The sequence below is a fragment of the Branchiostoma lanceolatum genome, chromosome 3 (genome assembly GCF_035083965.1).
Source record: "Branchiostoma lanceolatum isolate klBraLanc5 chromosome 3, klBraLanc5.hap2, whole genome shotgun sequence".
NCBI lineage: Eukaryota > Metazoa > Chordata > Leptocardii > Amphioxiformes > Branchiostomatidae > Branchiostoma > Branchiostoma lanceolatum.
The window spans coordinates 18271547-18296795 of record NC_089724.1 but is presented as its reverse complement, the minus strand read 5'-3'; the positions used below and the strand labels follow the sequence as shown (position 1 = coordinate 18296795).

The 25249-nt window shown below is 42.6% G+C and overlaps 2 protein-coding genes across 2 annotated transcripts; one reads left to right on the top strand and one right to left on the bottom strand.

Moving 5' to 3' along the window:
- The first annotated feature begins 759 nt into the window (after positions 1-759).
- On the top strand, positions 760-8306 carry LOC136430783 (threonine synthase-like 2). The gene is made up of 11 exons (XM_066421726.1): positions 760-853; positions 2321-2477; positions 2926-3037; positions 3338-3532; positions 4093-4245; positions 4758-4909; positions 5180-5246; positions 5759-5907; positions 6457-6582; positions 6815-6951; positions 7538-8306. The coding sequence occupies exons 2-11, from the start codon at positions 2367-2369 to the stop codon at positions 7734-7736; spliced, it is 1401 nt and encodes a 466-aa protein (XP_066277823.1). The 5' UTR covers positions 760-853; positions 2321-2366; the 3' UTR covers positions 7737-8306.
- Positions 8307-8433: 127 nt separating this feature from the next.
- Positions 8434-25130, bottom strand: LOC136430782 (matrix metalloproteinase-19-like). The gene is made up of 9 exons (XM_066421725.1): positions 24627-25130; positions 14072-14124; positions 13509-13654; positions 12536-12751; positions 12002-12129; positions 11618-11753; positions 10486-10614; positions 9819-9989; positions 8434-9581 (listed from the first exon to the last, which is right to left on the bottom strand). The coding sequence occupies exons 1-9, from the start codon at positions 24768-24770 to the stop codon at positions 9190-9192; spliced, it is 1515 nt and encodes a 504-aa protein (XP_066277822.1). The 5' UTR covers positions 24771-25130; the 3' UTR covers positions 8434-9189.
- Positions 25131-25249: the final 119 nt, after the last annotated feature.

Genomic DNA, 25249 nt, shown 5'->3' with positions numbered 1-25249 from the left:
TCTAAGGCATGGTTCAAGTCAGCGTTATAGCCGATCGCCTACTTTTCTCTATGGCCTGTCGAGAGCGGGCCAGAAACACGTTTAACACACCCCTTTCCACTATGGAGGCTGCGGCGGCTGAGCGACGAACTTTGGCAGATCGCTCAACGTACTGCATATCAATTCGATTTAAGACCGAATTTTTTAAAAGATGTGCGTGCTTTTTGCCTTTTAAACCATGCGTTTACGCGGTGGATCATGTTCCAAGGGTCACACAAACCGTCCAGCGGAAAGGGTTCTTACGCTGTAAGGTATACTAGTACTATTTTGATATCATGAATATGTATCAAGTTGTTTTATTCCGGAGCTCTAATTCTAAATACGCTCCACAAAAACGATTTGATGGAGCCGCCGGAAGGAGGAAGAGAAATAGACTGTCCTTCAAAATTTACAGTACGCCCAATGATATGGTGGATGCAGATCCGTCGAATCTGTGCATTTCTACGCTTTATTTTGCTTTTCAATGTTTTTTGCAAAGTTGGCGAGCTAATGGGGTCGGTCTTTTCGAATGAAACTCGAGTTCAAAGAAAATTTGCTCGAGCTAAGGCCTACAATTGAAAAGAAACTAGTAAAACCACTCATGTTTTTTATTCTTCTTCCTTTTTTTAAACAAACCAAGGTAAAAACATTGCCTTTTGTTACTAGGCAATACCACGTTATCATACACTCCGCTAGGTGTCGTTATTATTCTTTGACCGACAGGGCAAACAACACCCCTCTATGTCCATAATAGAACAGTCTGGAGTCAAAAGTTCACCTACAGCTGGTGGTGCACCGGTAGCGCATAGCACCCAGTATCGGCAGCAGTTCGCAGGTATGCCTGCTGTACTTTTGGTCCGACAACCTGATCATAAGTACTATCATGTCTCATAAAGCTAGCTTAAGCAAGTTATGATGTCGCGATTTGCTTTTTGTGTCAATGGAGGGCGGGGCAATCTTGAAGTAGTTCATCAGCTCTACAAACTACTGTAGTATGATTTATTTGTGTGAGTTATATATATGTGATTTGTTCAATTTTGCACTATCATCAGCTCAGTCAGAATCAAAGTATGGGAATTTGATGGCCACTGTGACGTTATAAAGCCATGGACCCTTGTCCCATCACCCGGGGTTATTTTATAAGTAGCTATCGCATTGCTGATTGCAGCAGGGGTTACCGGAAAAGGTGGGCTTGGCCAGTGGGGTAGTCTACCTAAGCGTGCTACTCTTTCTGGGCCCCAAGGCTATTCATGGAGGTTTGGCCTCTAATGGAATCTCCTTGAGGAAAAGATGGGCCTTAAGCTGTAGATGGGCTGGAGGAAAGGCAAATTAATGATATTGCTGTGTATGTGTGTGTGTGTGTGTGTCTGTGTAGCAATGAACAATCAATATATACACCATACAGGGGACCAGCTTTTTAGCAAATGCCCACAAAGGCCATTGTGACACGGGCGCTAATTCTAACACCATAAACATGTTCAACATGTTGTCCCCTGAATGTTTCTGTGCTGTAAACATCTTTAAAGTCCCTTTTTTTTTTACAAAATACAAGGCGCTGATATCCACAGCCCCAGACGTAAACATTCCGATATGACGGACTCATTTGCATATTTGGGACGGGATACATGCGGCCCCTACCATGTATAGTGCCACGGGCCGCACCGAGTATTTTGTAAAAAAAAAGTGCGTTTACAGGTGTGTTTAGCACGGAAACTGAGTACACATTGGACAACATGTTGAACATGTTTATGGTGTTAGATTTAGTGCCAGTGTCACGATGGCCGATATTTTGGCTGATATATTGGGTATTTGCTAAAAAGCCAGACACTGTTGTCTTCCCTGTGGCTATACTGCCATTCAGGCCTACAGAGAGCACTGCTGGGCGGCTGTGTGTCCAGTACAAAGAAAGGAACAACACAAACAACCCTATACATTGTACAAACACAAACACACACATGACAGTACATACACTCATACACACTTATACATACTGCGGACATTCTCTCTGGAATGTCAATTAGTCTTTTTTTTGCACCATCTTTAATACAAGATTATTCTCCGGGTTAGGTTTATATAAGAGTAAGAGTTCACAGGACCATGCACGTCATGGTGTGAAAAAGATTCTTGTTGACAGGAGCATCCTGTAAAAATTTTTGTATTGATATCCTGTCAATAGCCTGGGCCATTTAAGATTGATACCCTCTGTAAACATACTCAGCAACACTTCATCTTCTGTGTTTAGGTAAGACTAAGAAACCACACAGAACACTAAAAATCAACAAATATAATGTTTACATCCCAGATCCCTGTATTCCTGTGATGACCAGTGACTGGCAGGAGCCATCACCATGAGATACAGCAGCACCAGAGGTGGGGTCAAAGGGCAGACGTTTGAGCAAGCCCTGTTTTCAGGATACTGCAGTGATGGAGGACTACTGTTCCCCGATACTGTCCCACAGGTAAAGAACTGTAAAAAATAATTAAGATGTTCCCCGATACTGTCCCACAAGTAAGAACTGTAAGCTGTTCCCTGATACTGTCCCACAGGTAAGAACTGTAAACTGTTCCCCGATACTGTCCCAGAGGTAAGAACTGTAAGCTGTGCCCCGATACTGTCCCAGAGGTAAAAAAATGTAAGCTGTTCCCTGATACTGTCCCACAGGTAAGAACTGTAAGCTGTGCCCCGATACTGTCCCACAGGTAAGACCTGTAAACTGTTCCCTGATACTGCCTCACAGGTAAGAAAACATAATTTTGCCTTGGAGAAGTTTGTTGTATTAAGAGTATGGTACACTGTGTTTCTAGGTTTAAGATGTACGATAGGGAGTGAGACAAGGATTTGAATGTAAGCCTACTCAAATAACGTGTGATGGAAGTATTACAAAAGCTTTTGAAATAATTTTTCAGATACCTCAAAAGACACTGCAGACTTGGGCTGACTTGTCTTATGTTGACCTTTGCAAAGAGATCCTTCCCCTCTTTGTGGATGACACAGAAATACCAAGGCAAGAGCTCCATGGTAAGTAATAATTGTGACAGTCATACTTCAGTTCAATTATATCTGTTATAAAGCAGAGATGGGATAAAAGATTTTAAAGATCTGTATGATTACTATTATTATGATGCAGCATAGCAATAATGATTGTATGGTCTTAATTTTAGATTTTGCAAAATGGAATGGATGAAAAGGGATCCCACTCTTTATTTATATCAGTCCAGACCTACAGTCAGATGTAAGAATAATTGAGCTGCAAATTATGTTGAAAAGACACACCACCAATTGCCTTAGTCTAATCTGTATAGACGTATCCCCCTCCAGGACTGATAGACAGGGCCTTCTCCAGGTTCAGGCATCCAGATGTGGTAAACGTTGCCAGACTTAAGAAGGGCCTGAACGTCCTGGAGCTGTGGCACGGGGTAACACTCGCTTTCAAGGACCTGGCTTTGTCCTGTGTGGGACAGTTCTTGGAGTACTTCTTGGAGAAGAGGAAGAAGCATGTCACCATCGTTGTGGGTAAGGTAAACCTTGTGGACAGTGATTCAAGTTTTCCGGAATTAGAATATCATCTGGTACTTTTCAAGGCAACCTATAACTCTCTATTACTCAGTCACCCACAGTCATTACTTGTCCATGACGGTTCTACAAGCACTGTAGCTTAGTGTCTGTGTTGTCATGCTGATATTTTGCTGTTAAGAGAGAAATTCAATTGGCTGATACATTGGGAAATACCTCTATTCCTATTGTAAAACATACTGATTTGTCACAAACTTACTCTGCGCACAAAATATATTTTGAGTCCTTAGCAAAGTTTTCCAAATTCTTCCAATAAAATTCAGGAGAACAAAAATAGAGAATTCACTGTTTGGTTTACCAATCTCTATAAGTTCACATTTGTAAAACCTTCCTGATCACTTCATTTCATAATGAAGGCAACTTGGCCCAACTATTTTTTTTCGCACGCTCGCATCAGTTTTGTTGTGCCAAGAGGTGTCATCAATATAATCAAATCAGTATGGCCCAATAGGCAAAAAGTTGCCAAACTGTCTATAAAAAGGCCTGACGTCCCTTTGCAGGCACCTCTGGTGACACAGGCAGTGCGGCTATCGAGGCTGTGAGAGGGCTGAAGTGGGTGGACATCGTGGTGCTGCTGCCCCACGGCCGCTGCAGCAGGATACAGGAGCTGCAGATGACCACTGTCCTGGACGACAATGTCCACGTGTTCGCAGGTGTGAGGAACACTACAGAGACCTTACCTGTGGTTATGTTAATGATGACAAGAACGAAATCACAGATCTCATTCCCCTGTGAAATGTTGAGTTTTGGGAAATTTCTTGTTTTATTCATTCTTGTGAATTTCTCGCTAATTTCTCGCTGTCTAATGCATTTTCCTGCCTTCCTGCGGCACCAATGTTGGACCCGGGCCAAACCAAACTTCCATCCTGCAGTCTCCAGTTACAAATGCCCCTTGTTCTGCAGTGTCCAATATCTTGCCACTACTGCTTTTCCACCTCACATCCTGCCACCTTGAACCTGCATGGGCTGGTGGGAAAAACACACACACACCAAGACAAACAAACAAACCAAAAACATTGCCTCTGTTTTCATGGAGGTAACAGCCTACACAAATGCAGGAACATTGTTTGAACAGATTCTCAGCCAAAATCAGTTATTTGCAGCAGATTTTGTTATGTACTGTTAGATAATTGACTGAACTGATTCTGTTACACCTGTAACCCAGTGGACGGCACGTCTGATGACCTGGACTATCCCATCAAGCAGTGCTTCGTGGATGCAGACTTTGTGCAGAAACACAACCTGATAAGCATCAACTCCATCAACTGGGCCCGTGTTATGGTGCAGACAGTGCACCACTTCTACGCCTACTTCCAGGTAGCCAGGAGCTTACAACTGGGCTCATTTTTGCATTATGTAATGGGGAGTTGGAGTAAGTATATTAAAAGGTAAAGCGGCCGAACCTCAGACTGAGGACAAAGCAGGACACAGATAGTATTTATTCGTAAGGATTAATACAAGATGTTTCCTTCTATTAAATCATTTTTCAATAGTAGAGCTGATCAGCCTTGTGTATCTTTCGATGAAAAGTGACATTAAAAGTTTATCGATAGTTGATATACAGTGTAACATGTAGTATTCCATCAGATGTGCAGGTCTTGTGACCAGGAGGTAGAGATTGTGGTGCCAACAGGAGCGATGGGTAACATCACAGGTGAGTGCAGTAAGGACAAGTCTGGTATAACGTTAATTATAACCCCATATCAGTGGTACAATGGGTATACATTGTATGAAGTTTGTTTGACCAAGGAAGTTATATAGACTACATGCTAGTTGGTTTCACACAACAAAGCTTGTTTGACTGTGACTGTGACTTTAGCACAGTCAGTGACAAACTACGAAATGGAAATATAAAATAAATCTCAAAATTCTTCCCTCTTAACAATGATGGCTAATGTAAATATGCAATATTTTGTTACAATCAGGTGGGGCTATTGTGGATAGAAAGTCATGGACTTTTCAAACTGCGAGTTCTACCAATGAGAATTTAATGTTTTACAGTCATTGAATTCTATTTAGTGATACCCACATTATTAGGCTGTTAGAGGGTATCTAGAAGAAGAAGAAGAATTAGATTTTTTATCAAGGTAGTTGTTGAAGATTAGATACATCAGAAATCATGCATGATATTTATTTTTCATTTGATACCTTTTTCTGGTTTCTCAGCTGGGTGTATTGCTAATATGATGGGCCTGCCTGTGAAGTTTGTGAGCACGGTGAATGTCAATGACATTGTGGACAGAGCCCTGAAACAGGGGGACTTCTCCATGGCTGACAAAGTCATCCCAACCTCCTCCAACTCCATGGATATACAGGTATGTTGTAAAACAGCAGTTCAACACTGTTCATGTCACAGTTGAAAACAAAAAAAACACTTCAGATGCTTTTATGCCTCTCTAATATATATTTCAGTTTCTTCAGTCTGCACATTGTGTTATAAATATGAATAAAGATATTGAATTTCCTCAATGCTAGCATGTTTTACTGCAGTTTGTTCAATCATGCAGCTAATGCCCGACCCAAACTGAGAGAGGTAGACATACTTCCACAGGGGCTCTCAGCCCCATACTCCCTCCCTCACAAGTATGGGAGCCCTTATAGATAGACTGGCACCCAGGCCAAGTCTAATGTGTGACACCTCATCATTTTTTTATTGTTATCTTATTCTAATGAAAAGTCTGTGTTTCTCAAACAGAACTTACTGTATTCATGTATGTCTTGTATCATATCATGTAAGATTCATTAGATATATTTATATGCATTATTGTTTCACTAAACATACTTAGCCAATGCAAGTTGTTTTTATCTTTTCATCATGAGATGACAGTACAGTACACATCACCACTTCTCCCATCTATCTGCAGGTGCCTTACAACTTTGAGAGGATCCTGTACCTGTTCTCGGGGCATGACTCCACACTGGTGGCCAGACTCATGAGGGAGTTTGAGGCTACAGGGAAGACTGTCGTCCCCAAGAACCTACTGGACAAGGTTGGTCTTCATCTCCACTCAACATCACGGTTTAAATGTGTGGGGTTTTGTTTTTACATAATGTCAATCAATAGGTTTATTGCAATCACTAACTATGTATGAAGTAAGTATTGTCCAACACACTGGGTATTGTCAAACACAATTAGAATTTGTCTTAGTACATAATCTCAGCTGTGTAACTGTGACATTATATCTTTTTCATGAATCACAGCCATTTTTGTGTGTACCTTAGCTGAAGGCAGTGATGAGATCGTACAGTGTGACTGAGGCTGACACCTTGCTGGCCATGAGGACATGTTGGGAGGAGAACCAGTATCTGTTGTGTCCGCATACAGCTGTGGCTGCTTTCTACCACATGGCACAAGAAAGGTACACCCAACTGCTTCATACCACTTCTGAATGCCAGTAGCATATTAATATTTCTCAGTTATGTTTAATTGTTATTGTTGCAATGTTGCTATTGTTTGTTATTTTCAAGAGAGAACTTCCAAATTACACAGCCTATCTGTGTGGGGCCTCGCCAGCGTGGACCCACAGAGCTGCCTGGAAACGTGGTGTGAAGACCAGCTGACTGGTGCTCACCCCTGTCAATGACCTCTGCGAGAGTGTTATTAGATACTGGATACAACTACTACTATCTGGAATAGTCTTGTTGTAAGAATTCAAAATCCTTCAGCTGGTATGCAAGGACTTTATGAATAGAAGCTCTGGTATCTATGGTAACTGCTGTAGTCTAGAGATGTCTCTTTCAAAAATTTGGGACAGCTAAATGGTGGAGCACCTAGATCAAAACCATAGTTGCACCTGCCATGGTTTGATACTGCTTATGGGTTATGTGTTATGAAGAAATCTAGAAACACTTTTTTTCTTTTACTAACTAATTGGACAAACCCAATGGAATTTGAAGCAAAAGAACTGTATGTATTGATCCCTGTACATTATTTTTCTGTTCCAGTTCTTGTTTGAGGGTGTGTGTGGCTACTGCAGCAGCAGCCAAGTTCCCAGAGGCTGTAGAGAAAGCCGGACTGCTGCCACAGCCCACCCCAGAACTGCAGGCCCTGGACTCCATGCCCACCAAGTACCAGGACATGGAGCAAGGACAAGACTGGGAGGCCATGCTCAGGACAAAAATACAAAGTGTGCACTCAAAGTAAAAATCAAACGCATGTTGTGCAGAGCTCATCTTTGCCATCTGCTAGGTTTTGCAGATTGAGACCGAAAATGAAAGATCAACTCTTTTTAATCAAAAGTGGCTTCAAGCTCATATTCTAATACTGTACAAATAGAAAGTTTTAATGGTTAAACCTTGGTTTAAAATGCAAAGCTCCTGTTTTTGTAATACGTTAATGGCACTAAATGAATTACATTCAGCAGCTAAACATAAATCATCTATAATGTGAATAATTGTAATTAGCTTCAGCAGATTCTGCTCTCGTTGTGTTTGCTAAAAGCTGTGTTTGTTTGTTAGTTTCACATCATGAACCAGTAAGGCACCTCAAGGAGCAACACACCAGTTTTGTACAGGCTGTGTCGGTAGGTTTCCTTGTCTTTTGTAATGACTGGTTATCAGAAGTAAACTCAAAGAGCAGTTGGCATACACCTCAGAATAATACTGTGCAATATTTTGGATCAGGAAAACTTCTCAACTGATGGTTGAAAAGGAGTTAGAAAATTGAGAGAAGAGTACAATTCCGGAATAAACACAAAGACCAGTGTTGATCACATTTCCGAATTGTTGTCTTTGTAATCATCAATTATTGGATAAACAGCTGTATTTACATGTAGCAATGATACCTTCACAAATACAACAGCATGCTACCTGTCTCCAGCCAACAAACATTAGGTAGAAAATCCTATTGATAAACTTTATTTCATAATCATTTCAATCCACTACAACAAAGCTGCAATAAAATATCTTTGCAGAAATTTTAAAACTTCACGGCTACAGTGAGATTTCAGTGACAACTACAGTGTTGCTATACTTTCCCTTCTGCAACAACATTTGTGAGATCATCAAAAGAAGAAATACAGCTGATTTGTTTCGGAGTGATGTTTTCTCTGCCTCATGTTGACAGGTTGCATTGTCTATTGGGCAATTGTTAAAGTAATGTATTGAATATAATGTTAAATTCTAAATTCTCCTCTTGTTACCCAATCTTCGACATAATAAAGAGAATGGAACACCAGAAAACTAGCACCAGTAACACAAATTATTCATAACGTTAGCATATAACGTTAGCACCAGCATTGCTTAAAAGCCATGATTGGAAAAATCCACTCAACAAATTACAATATTGTTTACCGAGTACAATCATGGATATATAGATGTTGAGTAATGTCACCACAAAGTCAGCCATTAAAGCCTGATATAGAACAAGCCACATTCTTTTTTACATGTAGAACATGATGATGAAACATGAAGGCTAGGTGGAAAGAGGCAAAAGAGATACATGTAATCGTTTACTTAGGAATATTGTGTTCCCATCAAGCATGGCGTCTTCTATAAGCCTTAATATCCTATTTAATAACAGAATGGCCGCACAGATCTTACAAAAATGACCTTAACTCCACGACACATACATGAATATATACATGAAACATTTGAACCTAATCTCCTATAACCCTATCTGCGGAGCAGGATAACCAAGAGTGCGACACCGCGCGAGGGTTGCACTTCTCCTGCATTTTTGTGCCCTCGTCGAATTTCCAGTAGAGGTCCCTCTTGAGGAAATAAGTTCGTCCGTTCAACCACTGGAAGGCCGCGTCGATACGTTTGGGGATGCCCGGCCACACGGTGTAGATAGGCCGGGGGTACCCGGACACAGCCTTCCTGGTCAGCTCGTCAAAGGCGTACACGCGGGAACCTTTCAGGACGTACACACGGTAGTCAATGTCCCGGACTAGGGCGGCGTCTGGAGACTTGGGCATGCCGGCGCTTGCAGCAGATATGGGGAAGCCAGGATCAAGCCTTGTCCGATAGAACCGAAATATTTTATCACCTGTAGTAAGACAAAATCATTCGTGCATCTACCATGATCATCTTCGTAAGGGGGCAGAGCCTAGAACTTGACAACTTGGACTTGGGAGTGTCTTCTACCGTATGCGTAGAGAGCAAAATGTGCATCCCACAAACAAATACTGAGGAAATCCATCATGCATTCGCGAGCAGCCTACAGTACATAATAGTACATGTGTGAGATTGAGAAGGGTTCTATAGGTGAATGAAATAGAGAAACCTTTGAAGAAGTAGGTCCGATGCGTCGCCCTCGATGTCGCTGCGGCGTCGACTTTACCCGGACCGAGGTCCTTCCAACGCCTGTTGATCTTTTGGGGTCTCCCCTGGATACCGACGTCCGTTATCCGCCAGAAGAAACTCTTCCTGAAGGCATAGGTGAACCTGTCGATCCCTGGTGGGGGGGGGGGGGGGGTAAATGGTCAGAGTACATACTGGGACAATTTGCATTATCTCACAAGAACATCTAGGATACCTACGCCACTCATGACACAGCACGGACCCCCTCCACTAGAGGCTGCGACTGATGGGCGACCAAACACCTAACAGGTGGCGCAACGAATTTCATGGATAACGAACAAGTCATATCACGTTTTGTATGCTTTATTTCAGATCATACTTTGACATCGTGCGGATTGTGCGGATCATATAATCAAGGGTTACACATTGGTCGCTCAACAGTCGCTCAGTAATCGCGAGGGGCCTATTAAGGAATACTAGATGATCTATATAATCTAAACAAATACCGTAGGTAATAAATATCGTAGGTTTTAATCCCCGACACTACGTACTGGAAGCGATCAGATGGTCCTAGATCCTCTCAGATCTAGGACCGAAGCCGTGTTCTAGGAAAATTATTTTTCCAGCACGTTGAAGATCCCACCACTTACCGAGCATAATTGCGTCATATTCATTCTTGCAGACGGTGTACGGTCTCTTAAAGTAGCGGTCGTATCGGCCTATGTCCATCTTAGTGCCCACCACGTGGTTCGACCACCAGGAAATCTTTGGACAGTCACCTGGATTGGAAGAAAAGGAATTTTGATCTAGAGGCCTGAAACACACATATACTGTACACACATGCGCGTGCACACACACACACACACACACACACACACACACACACACACACACACACACACACACACACACACACACACACACACACACACACACACACTCATACACTAGCACGCACAAGCATATGCACAGATACGTACACAGTGCTACACACGCACACGCTCACAGACACCTGCATATACCTACACATACACATACAAATCATGCATACATACATACATACAAATAGGTATACACGTGGAAAATACCCCCTATAGCTAGACCGCCGTTTACAATTGCAAGCTATTTTATTGTCTAGTAGGACGATTCTGCGACGATACCCGTGATTGAACAATACTATTGTATGAATAGCACATGTAATATGGTGTTTCCTTTCTCCTCTTGGCCTCCAGATGACAAATTTCTGTACGTGTATCAAGATATACAACAAATGACAACCAGAAGCGGATTAAAGGGCAATACATTAGCGCAAACCGAATAGATGCAGTAGAAAAAAGAGTTCGGAAACCTCATACCTCCATGAAATAGTTTGAGCCTTTGTAGATTTATTGTTTTATCTTGTCTCATTGATGATACAAGAAAGGCTGTGATTGGCACAATCTATCTTAAATGATGATCTTCTCTACCAAAATTTCATATCGGGTATATTGTACGTGTGAAAGCCATTCTTTGGCAGAATACCATGTTTATATTTCATCACGAATTATGGAAATGACTTGTACATTTACATAATCTATGCATGGTGTTGTACACCTTTAACTAGCTTACACCAAGGATGTTAAAATGATCTTATTTTAACCTCCTTGCTTACACATGTCACAAGTATGTAATTCCCAAAAACACAGACACGCCAAAAACTATGCCTCCATTTCTCATGGTAATGTAGTCCCTTTACATGAATCTGTCGCGATAGATAAAGAATGACAGGAGACACTGACACACCGTACACAGCTAGTGCGCCCCTCTCGTCGTCTGAAGGCAGCCGGTACAAATCCCCGTTCTGGGCAATGTCCTGGTAGGATCTCCTCATCAGGGCCCCGAACAGCTGGGAGTGGCCCAAACCGAGGCTGTGCCCGACCTGCGGCGGATGCATGATTATCAGACCCGTGCAAGAAGAGAATTCAGCCGTTTTCATGCATATAGATGATGAGGGCAATCATGTATAATCAAAGCAAATGAAAAAGTATTGACGAAGAAATAAAAATATCGAGCGTTCAGGGCATGCAAAACATAACACAGACGTCTCCCTGTCGACGCAGACACAAACGTCTCGTTATTGAAGTACAGTACAGTTCACTTGAAGACAGATAGGTCGCACCTACATACCTCATGCGCAGTTATCAAGAAAAGGTCTTTCTTGGAGGAGGTGTAACGAGAATCCGTTGTCCAGGGCTCGTCAGCATCGTAGTGGACATCGCCGTTCTCAGGGAAGAAGGCATGAGCGAAGATACCCCCTACAGAGGAATCATACAGGTATCGTCAGCCGTACAACAGTCGTATCCGAACTCATTTTAATGTCGGTCTGAAAAATCTATGGTATTTACCTTTCACAATGTAAAGTTTGTAGAATATCATTGTATCTGCAGATGGGACTTTTCCCGGGCGGTGAGTTACCTGAGTTCATGTACTATCTTTTCTGGTGCAACTATTAAATATATTACTGCAGCAGATCTACAGGGCTTGTACTTGTAGTCCTTTTGGGGAATGGCAAGTCATGCCATGATCTAAACGAGGGTACAGGTAATTTCCGTAGAAAGCCCAGGAATATTTTGAATACGATGCCTCTCGTCCTGTAAAACTACAGATTCTGAAATTCTGCCCATGAAAAAACACGAATGTTTCCTCTTATCCAGTTCTTACCCAGCCCGTCGAAAGGGTGGCCGTCGTTGTGGTCCCCACGGTGAAATTCAAACATGATGTCGGCGTCCCCGTTCACCACCTCCCGGAAGGTGAGCGGTGTCACATCGGTCCACAGCTTCAGGGACCGCAGGATGACACGCCGCAGCTCTTTCTCCGAAATGTACCTGGGTCTGTTGACGATCCGGAAGGTCAAGTCTGTTCGTTTCCATTTGGACCCTAGAAAGAAGAAGAAAACTAGGACGGTACATACGTATGTCTTCGTTAAGTTAAAGCAAAGAAAGTGGTAACTGTTATCTCCTGATAAGTGCATACTCTTACAAATGTAAATGTGAATGTCATTGAAAATTGATAACGTACGTAGAAAGGCACGGTGTCAAAACGATCTCATTTCTTTTCGTACTACATTACTAGACTTCGTCACTCGCAAGATTGTGTATGTCCTATTCAACACATCTCAATATATTTTGACATTTGTTCCTAATTGATGCCTTTTCCGACATGTTGACGCCGCTGAGCCCTTGGCCTGGCTCACAGGACAGGAGGGCGCGAGGGCAGAAAGAATCCCATCTAGTTTTTACATCACAAAACTAAAACAACTAAAAGGCATACCTAACAAGGAGCTTTCGGCCGTCTTTCATGGCCTTCGTCAAGGGCTAAAAAGAACCAGTTCATTTGCCGCAAGACTACGTGGGATCACGTAAAGTGCGACTGTCCTATAATGATTGTGCTCCTATAGATCTACTATCTACGTATAAACGCTCCGTCCTTTTAATAAGTATAGCCACTCGGTGTCTTTTTCATCCACCCCTTCCTCATTTTGGCTCAAATGCTTTTTAGTCGTTCTTTAAGTGGTCTCCGACTCCGTCTTGTATTGTAAAGTGAAAATAAACTTGTCACATGTCATTATTCACAGTCCAAATATGTCAGTAATGATGTGATATGATTATTATGTTCAGAATAAGATGTGTAATACCTACTAATGCGTATCTTTTCCTTCTGGCGGCTTCGTCCCCAGTTAAAGGCGGTGTGAAGTCAGCCTCGTTGTCGACCCCGCAGTGGTCCATCAGCCGCTCGTAGTACGCCATGGCCGGGTCCTGTCTCTTACTCCTGGGGTGCTCCCTGTACGGGTTCGAGGTTATAGTCAGTTTAAATGTATATGTCAGCTAGGCTACTTGGAATGAAGCTGACACAATATTCGTCGACAACCAAACGGTATGGCCTTTTCTTTTGTCGAATTGATATCAAGAACGGGAGCTTCGGGTTTTCAGCAAGACTATGACAAAACCGACAGTCACCAAGGATCAGATGTTGACTGTTTGTGTCACAAGGCGGACTATATATATTTGTACGACACAAACTACGATTGGCCCAAGAATGCTCTAAATGTGACTGTGACAGGGCCCTCCCGTTCTCTTTCAGAAAAACGTTAACAACGGAAAAGGACCAATGGAAGCTTTGTCTCTACGACTAGGAGATAAGGTATAGGTTGTGGGCGGGAGAACGAGAGAAACGGCTGCGTGTTGAACAGATACTTACGTTGTGCTCTGAGTCTCATTCCAGTCTGGACCGTCGATGATCGCTATTTGTCCCTAGGGAGAAGTACAGGGTTTGATAGGTTGAGTAAAATTCTATCCACAGCTCTGTAGTAAATATATTGGCTTCTTTTAAGAATGATTTGTACAATTAAGTTATTTCTAATCCGACATTGTTAATCCACATTGCACTGCCCAGCTAGGCACGCTATCAGGGTTTGTTGTTTGGCACGAAGGAAACGTTTGGGCTTTTAACGACCCATAAAAATGTTTGTACATTCACATTCATCTTACCCCCATGTACAAAATCGCCACAAAATTGTTAAGATAAACCATTCAGTTTCAAGCTGCTCGACACCGTTCTTTTGGTGACCTTGAACCTACATAGCATCTTTCGTGTGACGCATCTTCACCTTAACGCTGGACTGTGAAACCCGTTTTAGCGCGGCGCATTCTGACACCCTGCCGGCCCGGAAGGAAGAGTTTTGTTATGATCGGAAATGGCAACGGTCTGTTTGGAATGTTTTCCATCCTTAAAATACATTCCAAGTATGTAGAGACCTGCAATGTAATGTAAGCGATGTGAAATAGGTGTTGTACACGATACGTGTCTCATGCGGTGCACAAGCCGTTTGATTTTAAGCCGAAGTATTTGTAATTGCCGTAAATCTACACTACAATTGAAAAAACCAATGTCATCACATGCCATTGGGCGTATCATCCGTTTAACAGAAATTGGTGACAATGAGCTAAGGGGGTCAAATATTTGGTACATGTATGAAAAGAATAGATTACAGGTGAGTGAGTGTTGCGTTTTGTTAAATGCTAAAATACGATCCTTGCCAGATAGGTTTGTACACAACAAGAACATCTGTTGAGAGTTCCCGTGTCATCCAGGGGCAAAGCAGCACTATGTTAGAATTAAGACAAATCGGATTCAGTTTGAACCGCCTGCTGGCCCCAAGGCCGCGTCCTGGATTCCTAAGTACGTAAGGTCACACTACCAGCCGCGAACCAGACGGTGGGCGGTTGTTTTTGTCATTAGTGCCCGAGTCGTTCACGTACATAGACTGATCAGAACTTCCTGGACTGTCTTTATTCCTAATGCCCACATAAAGTACAATGTATGTTAAGTTGATTTGTCAAATTATGCTGTTTTCTATGAGTGACATACCCGAAATAAAGAAATCCAATTCAATTCTAAAGCTTTCGAGGTTTGTAAATGGGTGTTCTAATATTGCGGAGCACAATCGTCCTTTGCGCTCATGACCCCGAAATATAGTGCTAAAGGATCAAGGCAAGGGGCGGCTTGGTACAATAGACAGTAGGTGGTTGGTTGATGGGTTGGTTGGTTGGTTGGTTGGTTGGTTGGTTGGTTGGTTGGTTGGTTGGTTGGTCGGTTGGTTGGTTGGTTGGTTGGTTGGTTGGTTGCTAGGTTGCTTGGTTGCTTGGTAGTATGTCTAAATCTATCAAGAGAAATGCAGCTGCATGTTCTGGTGTTACCGCCTACGCCTAAGATGTCATTTGACGTAGTGCCAGATACAGACTTGGCTTGTGGAGTTACTATTGCAACTCGTGTCAAGCGAACACTCATCACTCTCCCCAAATCCTAAAACATCTGCCCATATTTGGCAAATACGTCCTTCCATTCCTACCGCTATCATTCAAGTGTGAAATATTCGTAATACTTGTCAGAGCGAACCCAGATTGTAACCTCCGTCTTGCTACAGTTTACAGCGGCCGTCCTGAATCCTGACTTTAACTGGATGCCTGTCTCGTTTTCTTATTGCACGTTTGACCAAATCAACTGTCACTGACATGTGAATCTGACTGACGATCAAAACAGTCATCACCATGGTAACTTTTTCTGAAATGTCTGCGTTTGACAGTTAGGTAAACCAGGATGTTGCGTGAGGGCCGGTAAATGACGTGGACACGACACTTGATTGAAGGGTGCAATTGACAAACACATTTGCCAAACACCACCCCGACGAGAGTTAACACGGTAATGTTATGTGCTTTGTAGACACGTTCTTGTCATTCCAACATCTAGTCTTCCTATATGCTGTTATTTGGAATACGACATCATGATTTCCGTTCGATAATCATAAACAGTCACAACTCCACAGGATCTCTTTCAGTTTGCTTCAGATTTGCAGTTCAAACGGCCCTCGTTATTGAATCACCGCTCATTCGGCCCAGACTAATAAGGCTTTATAACGTTGTTTGTATTTATCCAACTGGCAAAGAAACCAATTATTCTCCTTCAAAATCACAAACTACAAAATAAGCCCCTGCAGTTCCAAAAAGGCTGCTAGGGCCAAACATACGCCACTTCTTCGAGTCCAATATCTATCTGCCGTTAGGAATATCATGACCATAGCATCTCTAGAACACGAGATATCGAAACCGGAAATGCTGCTGTAGCACCACGAAAATCTACAAACCTACCCAGTGTCATAAAGATCCATCCACAACAGTGTTCTCGCGTTATGCTGTTCGAAGTCAGACAAACATACAGCCACTGACCATAAACAAGATTTTAGGAGGATTTAACAAACCATATTTAACCTTTCTTCACTTATTTTGTCACAGACTGGCTCTGTTCAGATATTCTCCTCCTCGGTGGCTTCAACAACTTAAGGCTTAACTCAATCATTTCAGATGTCTAGAAGGAACGTCTCGTGTCAGTGTGACTTGACAAACGAGATCCTACTCAATTAAGCGTAGCAGTGTTGAAAGAAACATCAACAGTGACAAAAGTACGAAGTACTTCACAGAAATAGCAACTTGCCAAGGGAATTGACCATGATCGACCTTGAAGTCAATACTGTAATAGAGAAGTTGATTCAGCTGGTGGAAGTGTGCTATAGCTGCGAGGCAACAGAAAAACAAATTCTGCTGACTGTATTAGATCGAAATGCTAACTTTGATAACAAGCTCGTCATTAGGTTTGTCGTTAGGATTTTTTTTCATTTAATTTTTTTTTCTAAAATGATGTAACGTTATATTGCGATTTATCAATCAGCTATTTGTTAACACGTTTTGTCATCGAATCTACCCAGTTTGTCGAAGAAAGTGACCGTGGTACAAAATGAAGGGATGCCGGCATCATTAAAACGTCCAGGCTATTTGTTCAATAATGACAACGCTCAAAAATGCTTTATCAAACCTGCTCTAACAAAAGTAGAAGCAAGAGGCTAACGATGTAGGTGTGTGTAATGTTGTTTCTTCTATTGATACATGTCATTATTCTTACAGTTATTTGAAATTAATACGGCGGATATGTATTAAAATTGATACAAAATTGAACAAAGAGATGTGCATGAATACAAGATGGTATGTACCTCACCGATATATTGTCAACTTGGACAGTCTCCAGCAGAGTAAAAAGAAAAACCGTCTGAAATTGCAGGATTGGAAACATTCCAATAACCGCCCTGTGCTAATGTTAGTGTCATCGCCTGCTCATACCGACCGCTGAGGGCAGGTGAATTGGAAACGTCCGCGTCCTTCTGAGACAAAACAAGAGTTCCACGACCTCATACCTTCGTCAAATTATGTTAACCTTTTCGAATGACATATCATTCATTTTTCTAATTACTTTGCAAATAAAGTCCTCGTGTGCATAAAGTATATCAGTTAATCATCTTCTCTACCCGAATAACACAGGTTGTTCAAAGTATGAAAGTTTTATCTGAGCAAAAAAGATTATTGTAGTATTTTCTCATAAATTATGTAAATAAGGCCCGCATTTGCATGATATATGTCCAATAATGTCCACATTTACTTACCTTCCGGATGCTGAGATAATGAAATTGCCACCATTTTCCACTGTGGAATTACAGTCTCATCAATTAGGCAAAGTAGATTTTCATTTGCATAATTGATATCTATCGACACTCCTCTCTTTCTCAGTCACATATGTCACATGTTTGAGAGTCCTATCATGGAATGCAGAGGATTCCTTAACTTTCCTCATCAATAATGCAAGTTAGTTCCTGATATGCATAATCAGCATATGATTATGTAAACCGTCACAGAAGCTATCTACATGCCAAAAATCATGACGATCCGTCAACACCGCCATGCATTATTCCCTTTCAATATTTGAAACAAAACCGGCTACTGCAGTTCCAACTGGAGGCCCAAACATAGACGACTTACAGTTGTCTGCCACTCAAAGTCATGACCATAGCATGTCCAGGACACGTGATATCAAAACCGGAAGTTCCGCTGCAGTACCATAGCAAGCCGCTAGGGGTCCCAAAATCTTGTCATTTCGAGCTTTCAAGAAGACCTACCCACATACCAGCATTTTCCTTCTCTCTGCCAAGCCAAGACAAACAGAGAGAAGGAAATGCTGAAAACCCACATATCAAGTATCAAGACAATCCAGGCATTCTTGAGTTGTCGTGTTGACAGACGGAAGGAAGGAAGGAAGGAAGGAAGGAAGGAAGGAAGGAAGGAAGGAAGGAAGGAAGGAAGGAAGGAAGGAAGGAAGGAAGGAAGGAAGGAAGGAAGGAAGGAAGGAAGGAAGGAAGGAAGGAAGGAAGGAAGGAAGGAAGGAAGGAAGGAAGGAAGGAAGGAAGGAAGGAAGGAAGGAAGGAAGGAAGGAAGGAAGGAAGGACATGCACTCGAACGTTGACCTAAACATAACCTTCTCGGCGAAGGTAATGAGACCCTTACACAAAGCGGCTCAAAGTGTGGTATTCATTACGTCTCAAAACCCAGTACATGTAAGCAGCCGGACTGCTGTGAGACCTCGATCAAGAATGCTTCCTGTGTCAGCGAACAAAAGTATCTTACACACATGCTTTTTCCATCAGGTTTGGAGCTGTACCAAGGAACACCTGCGGCCCAGCCTGAGGGGTGTGTTTCCTGTAGATGTCTCTTTAGGGTAAAATAATTGGGCGGAATATTGGTCAAGGGGACTCATTACAGTAGTATTTTAATGGCCATTGACAGGAACATCCTGTCGACAATAAAAGAAATTCTTATTGACAAGATGCGCAGAAATTAGTTTGAAGCAGTCTCCCCGTATTTAGCGCAGCATGTTGGCGGTAGTTCGTGGGTCAATCCCCGGTGAAGTTTTTTCACTGTTTCCTGTTTAAGTCTTCTTCTTGCACCATCTTGCATCATAGTGGCAAAACACTTTTATTGACAGTAACGTCCTGCCAATAGCCTCGGCCTTTCATATTCTATTAGTTCGTCGTGGCAGAAGCATACTACCCCTTCGCTATATTGCCCACGCCACTGAGTTTATGGCGGATCCATACAGTGTAAGAGTCTATGGGCGCATAGTTCATATTTGTGTGGCCGATCGAAAAGCTAAGTTTAAGTCAGGAGAACGAATCCCTCAAACGTTTTGAGGTACAAAACCAAAAACAGACCAAGATGTCCCCAACATTAAACGCTGGAGCTTGAACAATTTATGAGTTAACTTGATTTCTCATCTGGTTGGCGTTAGAAACAAATGGCAAATGTCACCAGCTCGACCTTTCTGTAATAATTCCAGCGGAACGTTCTGAAGGCTCCTGTGTCTTCACGGGTGGCTAGGTGTTGTGGAATCGTACTTCAGATTGCATGTGACTGCTTTTCCCAGGGGATAATCTAATACACCTGGATACAGAGACGTCAACGGACATCTTCGGTAAGGTGTCTTCCAATATATTCAAAAGTCACTGCTTCAAGAAAAGCCAATGTTTTAGCCGCCTTTGTCATTGTGACAGTCTCTTATAGAGATACACTGCGTTTGATATTGTTCAAAAGGTGTGGCAGTTAATAAGCCTTTACTTAGTCTCTCATGAGTTCACATGTCGTGCCAGACTCAGATGAATCCAAGCCAACATACATGCAGTGCTGCATACATACGATTTAAGTCTGAATAAGTGCCAATCCCTTCAACTAGACAGCAATCGCTGATCCACCAAAATTTGGTTTGTGTGACCCCTCACTGCATGATTGGAATATGATTCACGGCGCAAAAGTATGATTTAAAAGGCAAGAAAAGACAGAATGTAAGAAAATTCGTTCTTTGTCTGTAAAATTCGTTGTGCAATCTGTCAAATATTTGGTATCTCATCGGTGGCTACTAGTATTAGGGGTGGGTACCGGTACAGAAAATTCAGGTCCGGTCCAGGTCCAGGTCCAGATGGTCAGGTCCAGGTCCGGACCTGTACCTGTACCTGGTCATAGTAGTGTTGCAGTACATCATACTTTGGAGAGCGAGACACAAGTAAAGGTCTCTGTGATCAAGTGTATGCATGTGTCGGATCACTAACGCCATGTATGAAACGATATCATATTTTCTTAGGTTCGCACTTTGTCTCAAAATGAACTATACTCTCCTCACCGTCTGTTGACTGATCTAGGTATGATTCACAGCTAACGTCTTCGAAAAATCTTCGTTAAATATGCTGTTTTGTATTTTCTTAGACCAGTAATGTGACCGCCTGCTGGTAGCCTGGTACTGTGAATTTTCTAATCGGTCCATAGGCCGGTCCACTGATTTTTGATGACGTCATGATGGGAATTTTTTCCCAGATTTAGATGTATATTGATGTTTTGATGACTCTGTAATGTGGTCTCCCGTTTCAACCGCGTTGGCGCTAGAAATACCCATAGTACATGTCGAGCGTAGTAGGTATGAAATTATGCCTTTCACCAGAGGGTGTGAAAAGGTGGAGGTCTTCATAGACTTCTCAAATCATAGACTTACAAACTATAGACCGGTCTCTAGTCTCCTCTGGAGTCCTTGCCACATTGTCGACGACTGCTACTGAACAAATTTACGCACATGTGTGACTGCCACTGATGCCAGATGCTGTCCAGTGGACCTGATGTACTGTGCATTACCTTATTTTTGTGCCCAACTAAATATCAAGTGGTTATGGCTATGTTACATAGAACAGAGGGAATCTTTATTTTCCGCAACGAGTAACAGAATTGAAAATCCATCCATCATCCATTCAAAATACGAACTACTTTTTTCACAATAAAACAGTACTTTCTTGCTTGCTATTCTATGTAGAGTGTACTATTTTGTTATTTTCAATGCTTAAAACTGTTTCTTTTCGTTTATATCCCATTTCCAACTACCAAGCACATAAATGTCGTGATCAATTGCGCGATGTCATTTTTACGCCACTGGAAGGTCTTGCAGCCCTAGATTGACACTTGAGTCAATGTGAGGTCAGCAATAGTGGACAAGTTGCACCAGGAAACGGTGTGTTTATGTGATCAGTGGTACTAAAACAGGTCCGAATGGGATTGAGAGTTGTGGTTGTAAGACGAGCTTCGTTATTAGGCCAGCGGAAATGGACTTACTGGCCCATGAGCAGCACATATGGGGAAAGATTCATGTCTACTTCAGCGTGTCATGACTGCAGCACTTGTTGCCCTTCATCACTTGTCGAGCGGACTGTTCTGCTAGTGAGCACTGTACTAGTCTGCACTAGTACATCAATGAGAATGATGAGATGTTTCTTAAAGATGTGTCTGATTATTAGTTCTGAATTGCTGAAGAGTTCTTTTATCATCTCTTTTGATCAGAACGTCTATGCATCAGGACAAAGTGATCACTTTGGAATCAACGAGCAATAAGGCAGAAAAATAGGAGAAAAAACAGTCACAAACGCACATAAAAACTACTGTCTTCGCACTTCCTTGCTTTACTGGTCCTTTTTAAGAGTTTTTGTGACATGCAATCATTTTGAGACGCTTCCCGCCACCACACACATACATGTTGACAAGCGTCAGGGTCATATGGGAGGGTTGAGCTGGCATGAGTGGAGAACTGACTCGACCTCCGCCTCTGCCTGTCTACCGACACCTGTACCGGATTTCCTCTTCAGACTCGGGTCAACGGCATAGGGCTTTGGCAATGTTATATAGGGGTTATTTTTGGAAGTGACTTTGATTATATCATGATCTAAAACATCTATAGAGGCAACTTCTATGACAATTTCTGCCGTTTACGACTATGCATTGACTTGGATGTCAAAACTTCAATGACATGACATTTCTGAATAAGACCTCGTCTGGAGGTTTACGAGTTCGAAAATGTCACCATTTCATATAACGTAACCAAGTCAAACCCACCTTCCAAGTTCCCTCTTCACGAGCCACTGTCAGCGTTCTTTTCAAGCGAGGGACGTTTTCATAAAACAGAGGTGTTTGACAAGAAGTTTATTTCCTATTGAAGCTTCTATAAACGATACAAAAAGAATCTAACTACCTGATTTCGTAAAGGTCGTCTACGTTATAAGATGAACATCGATCTTAATATCTACTCCACCTTTTTATACGCCATATTTCTATCCGGGTAAAATATAGTACGATTTTGTTGCATACATGGTTTAGACGTGAGCTCTTGCTGGATGAAATACTTCATTTTCCCAGTTTGAAGCCACACTTTGCGTGTTAATTTGGCGAAAGAAGAGACAGAAGTGACAAAAAGTGGAGTAGAAATACTACAGGATCATGAATGTCAACCTTCGACACGTACATGCCACGAGCAAACTAGTTGTCAAGTCAGTCATGTGTCTCATTTATCCAAGTCCAATAGGCTACATTTACAACTGCAGTAATCTTTCCTTCAGTACATCGTAGTTGGCATCTCTCGACATCATTTCTAGTCCTGGAACCGTTTTTTTTAATGTTTGCCCTCTCGGAAAGTTGTCCTTGCAGCGATCAGGATTGTTTATTGTGCGAGTACATCTGGAAATAGCGGGAAGCCAAGTCGTGAGTCGGGCAGTACTGAGTGTGAAACTTGATGCAACAAAGATGCGACAGATCTTCTTCAGGAAAACGCGTCCTCCAACGTGCAGTTGAACAGAAAGGAGTACAATCATCAAAGTAGACAGACAACATATGTAAGAGTGACATGGGGGTTAGCGCATATTACAAGATCGTGTGGGGAAAGTTGCATTGCAGTATTTAGAAACTTCTCTGTCTAGTTCTGTTTCTCAGCTTTGTATGGTTCGGGTATGTGCAAATTGAATCAAAGTTGTTCCATGTGTGCACATACATTGCACTCGCAACATTTTACCTACGTTTTAAACCTTAAGTTGATGATGATAATGATAGATATTTACACAGCAAGGATTAAAGCCGTTCAGCAATATTCAATTATCTTTTGTCCTATCAAAGGCCTATGAATTCAGTAAACGTGTCGTTGGGTAGTTTGGAAGGTTATGTGTCAAGAACGAGGGACAAAGGGTGCCGGAAAGGGAAGACGTCACGAAATTTTCAGCATGTCCGAAACACTAAAATGGGACAGGCGTCAACTGAGAGATCCGTGCCAAACAGCTACTGCCACTATTTTGGACCCGGTCAATATTTGCAAACGTTCTAAGCTGGTGGATTTGCGTACATGGCGCGGTAAGGCCACAAGAATGCCTAGAAAAACACTAGCAGCTTCGACTTGTGTGTTAACTGCAGAAGCACCATGTCGGCGACGTGATTTACACGACACTTAACAATTCCTTTCTTTGCTTTCGTTTCACATCGAGAGCTGCATGACCCTACCGTGTCTGGTTAAACGTTTACTACCTTCGTTTTCTCTATTTTGTTGGGTCGCTTGTTCATCTATATTTACCCTGTGTGTCTGTACGCTATACCAGTGTGTCTGTACGCTATACCAGTGTGTCTGTACGCTATACCAGTGTGTCTGTACGCTATACCAGTGTGTCTGTACGCTATACCAGTGTGTCTGTACGCTATACCAGTGTGTCTGCGCGCTTAAGCAGTTATCAGATGCTTGCAGGTCATCGATGTGTTGGTTGTTAACAGATTACATGGGTCATCAGTGATGTCAAAACATTGAGCTGCCGATCAGACTGAGTGAGTGAATGAGTGAGTGATAGCTGCTAATGGATCGTCTGTCCAACACACGCACACAACACTGTTGACTTCCACGGCTAAGTACAGCCAGCTAGCCAAGCGAGAAAGCAGCAGAAACAAGAACCCTCACGGGTCATTCATTGTTCATTGTTCGTTCACTCGGATTGAAAACTCAAGCCAGCCGCACAAGCCGCCCTGAGCGGTCGCCTTTTCTCGACTCCCAAATCCCTTCGTTCCCGTGTTAACGCAGATGCCCTTCTGTCGGTACAGCTCATAAAGCCGCGAGAACTTCAGAAGGATGACTTTATGAATACTGCTTCCCCAAGGCATCACATGTTAATGTCAGAATTGCGTTGCGGAAGTTCTGTGCACAATGCAAAGTCGTACCAAAGCTGAGGGTGCCGGGCATATTCGCTTAACGCTACAGCCAGCTTCACTATCAGTAGCGCCCTTATCACTTCTCTCAGACATTTAGAAAGTCACTAAACGTGACTAAAAGCTTTTCAGATAATATTTGAAATTGCGTTTTGTAATTTTTGTTTTCAGTGTGTGCTATCATGATCAGGTACAGAGGCTTTGCATGGAAGGAAAACTATGAATCGGTTTAACACATTTCGCTGCTATACCCTTCCGTCCCACAAGGGGAGATCGTCCCACCACATGTCTACGAATTTCATGACAGAAAAATGACTTAGAAAATATAAGGTACTTACAACATCAGTGGGTTCGTCTTCCTCTGACCCTATCCGATCTCTGCCAGGGTTCGTTGTTGTATATCTGGCGTTAGGAAGAGATGTGACACGGACTGAGTCTGGGACACTCGCGACCGTCAGAACAACTAGCAGCCAAACCTTCATGGTTCTGGCAGCACTTATCCTCTTGTGTGTACAGGAGTGAACCGTATCTGCCGCGGGCTCTCTACGTTATGAACTAGCACATCGGCCCTAAGCGCCTACCAAACCGGCCTGGGCATGTCACGTAGGAATAAACACACAAAGTCGGGTCGAATTCTTCCACGTGGGGCGGCCTGACACGGCGGAGGGGTGTATTTGCACTTCCGTGTCTTCCAGCAATATACGGCATCAAGTAATTTCGCGAGGCGGTGCGGCACGGGAGCGATTCCAAGTAACAAGTGGTTGTGAAAAGGTGAAGAGAGCTGACGACAGTGGTGAAGTGAAGGGATGCTGTCAATGTGGGATAGTCCATTGGATACTATTTTGGGGTGCGACCTGTGCTTTTTGAAACACCCTGAGTTCTAGGGAAAGTGAGTAAGGGAGTTGGATGGATCGAAACATGCCCCCCCCCCCCTACTCCAATAAACCGCCTGTTGCATGGT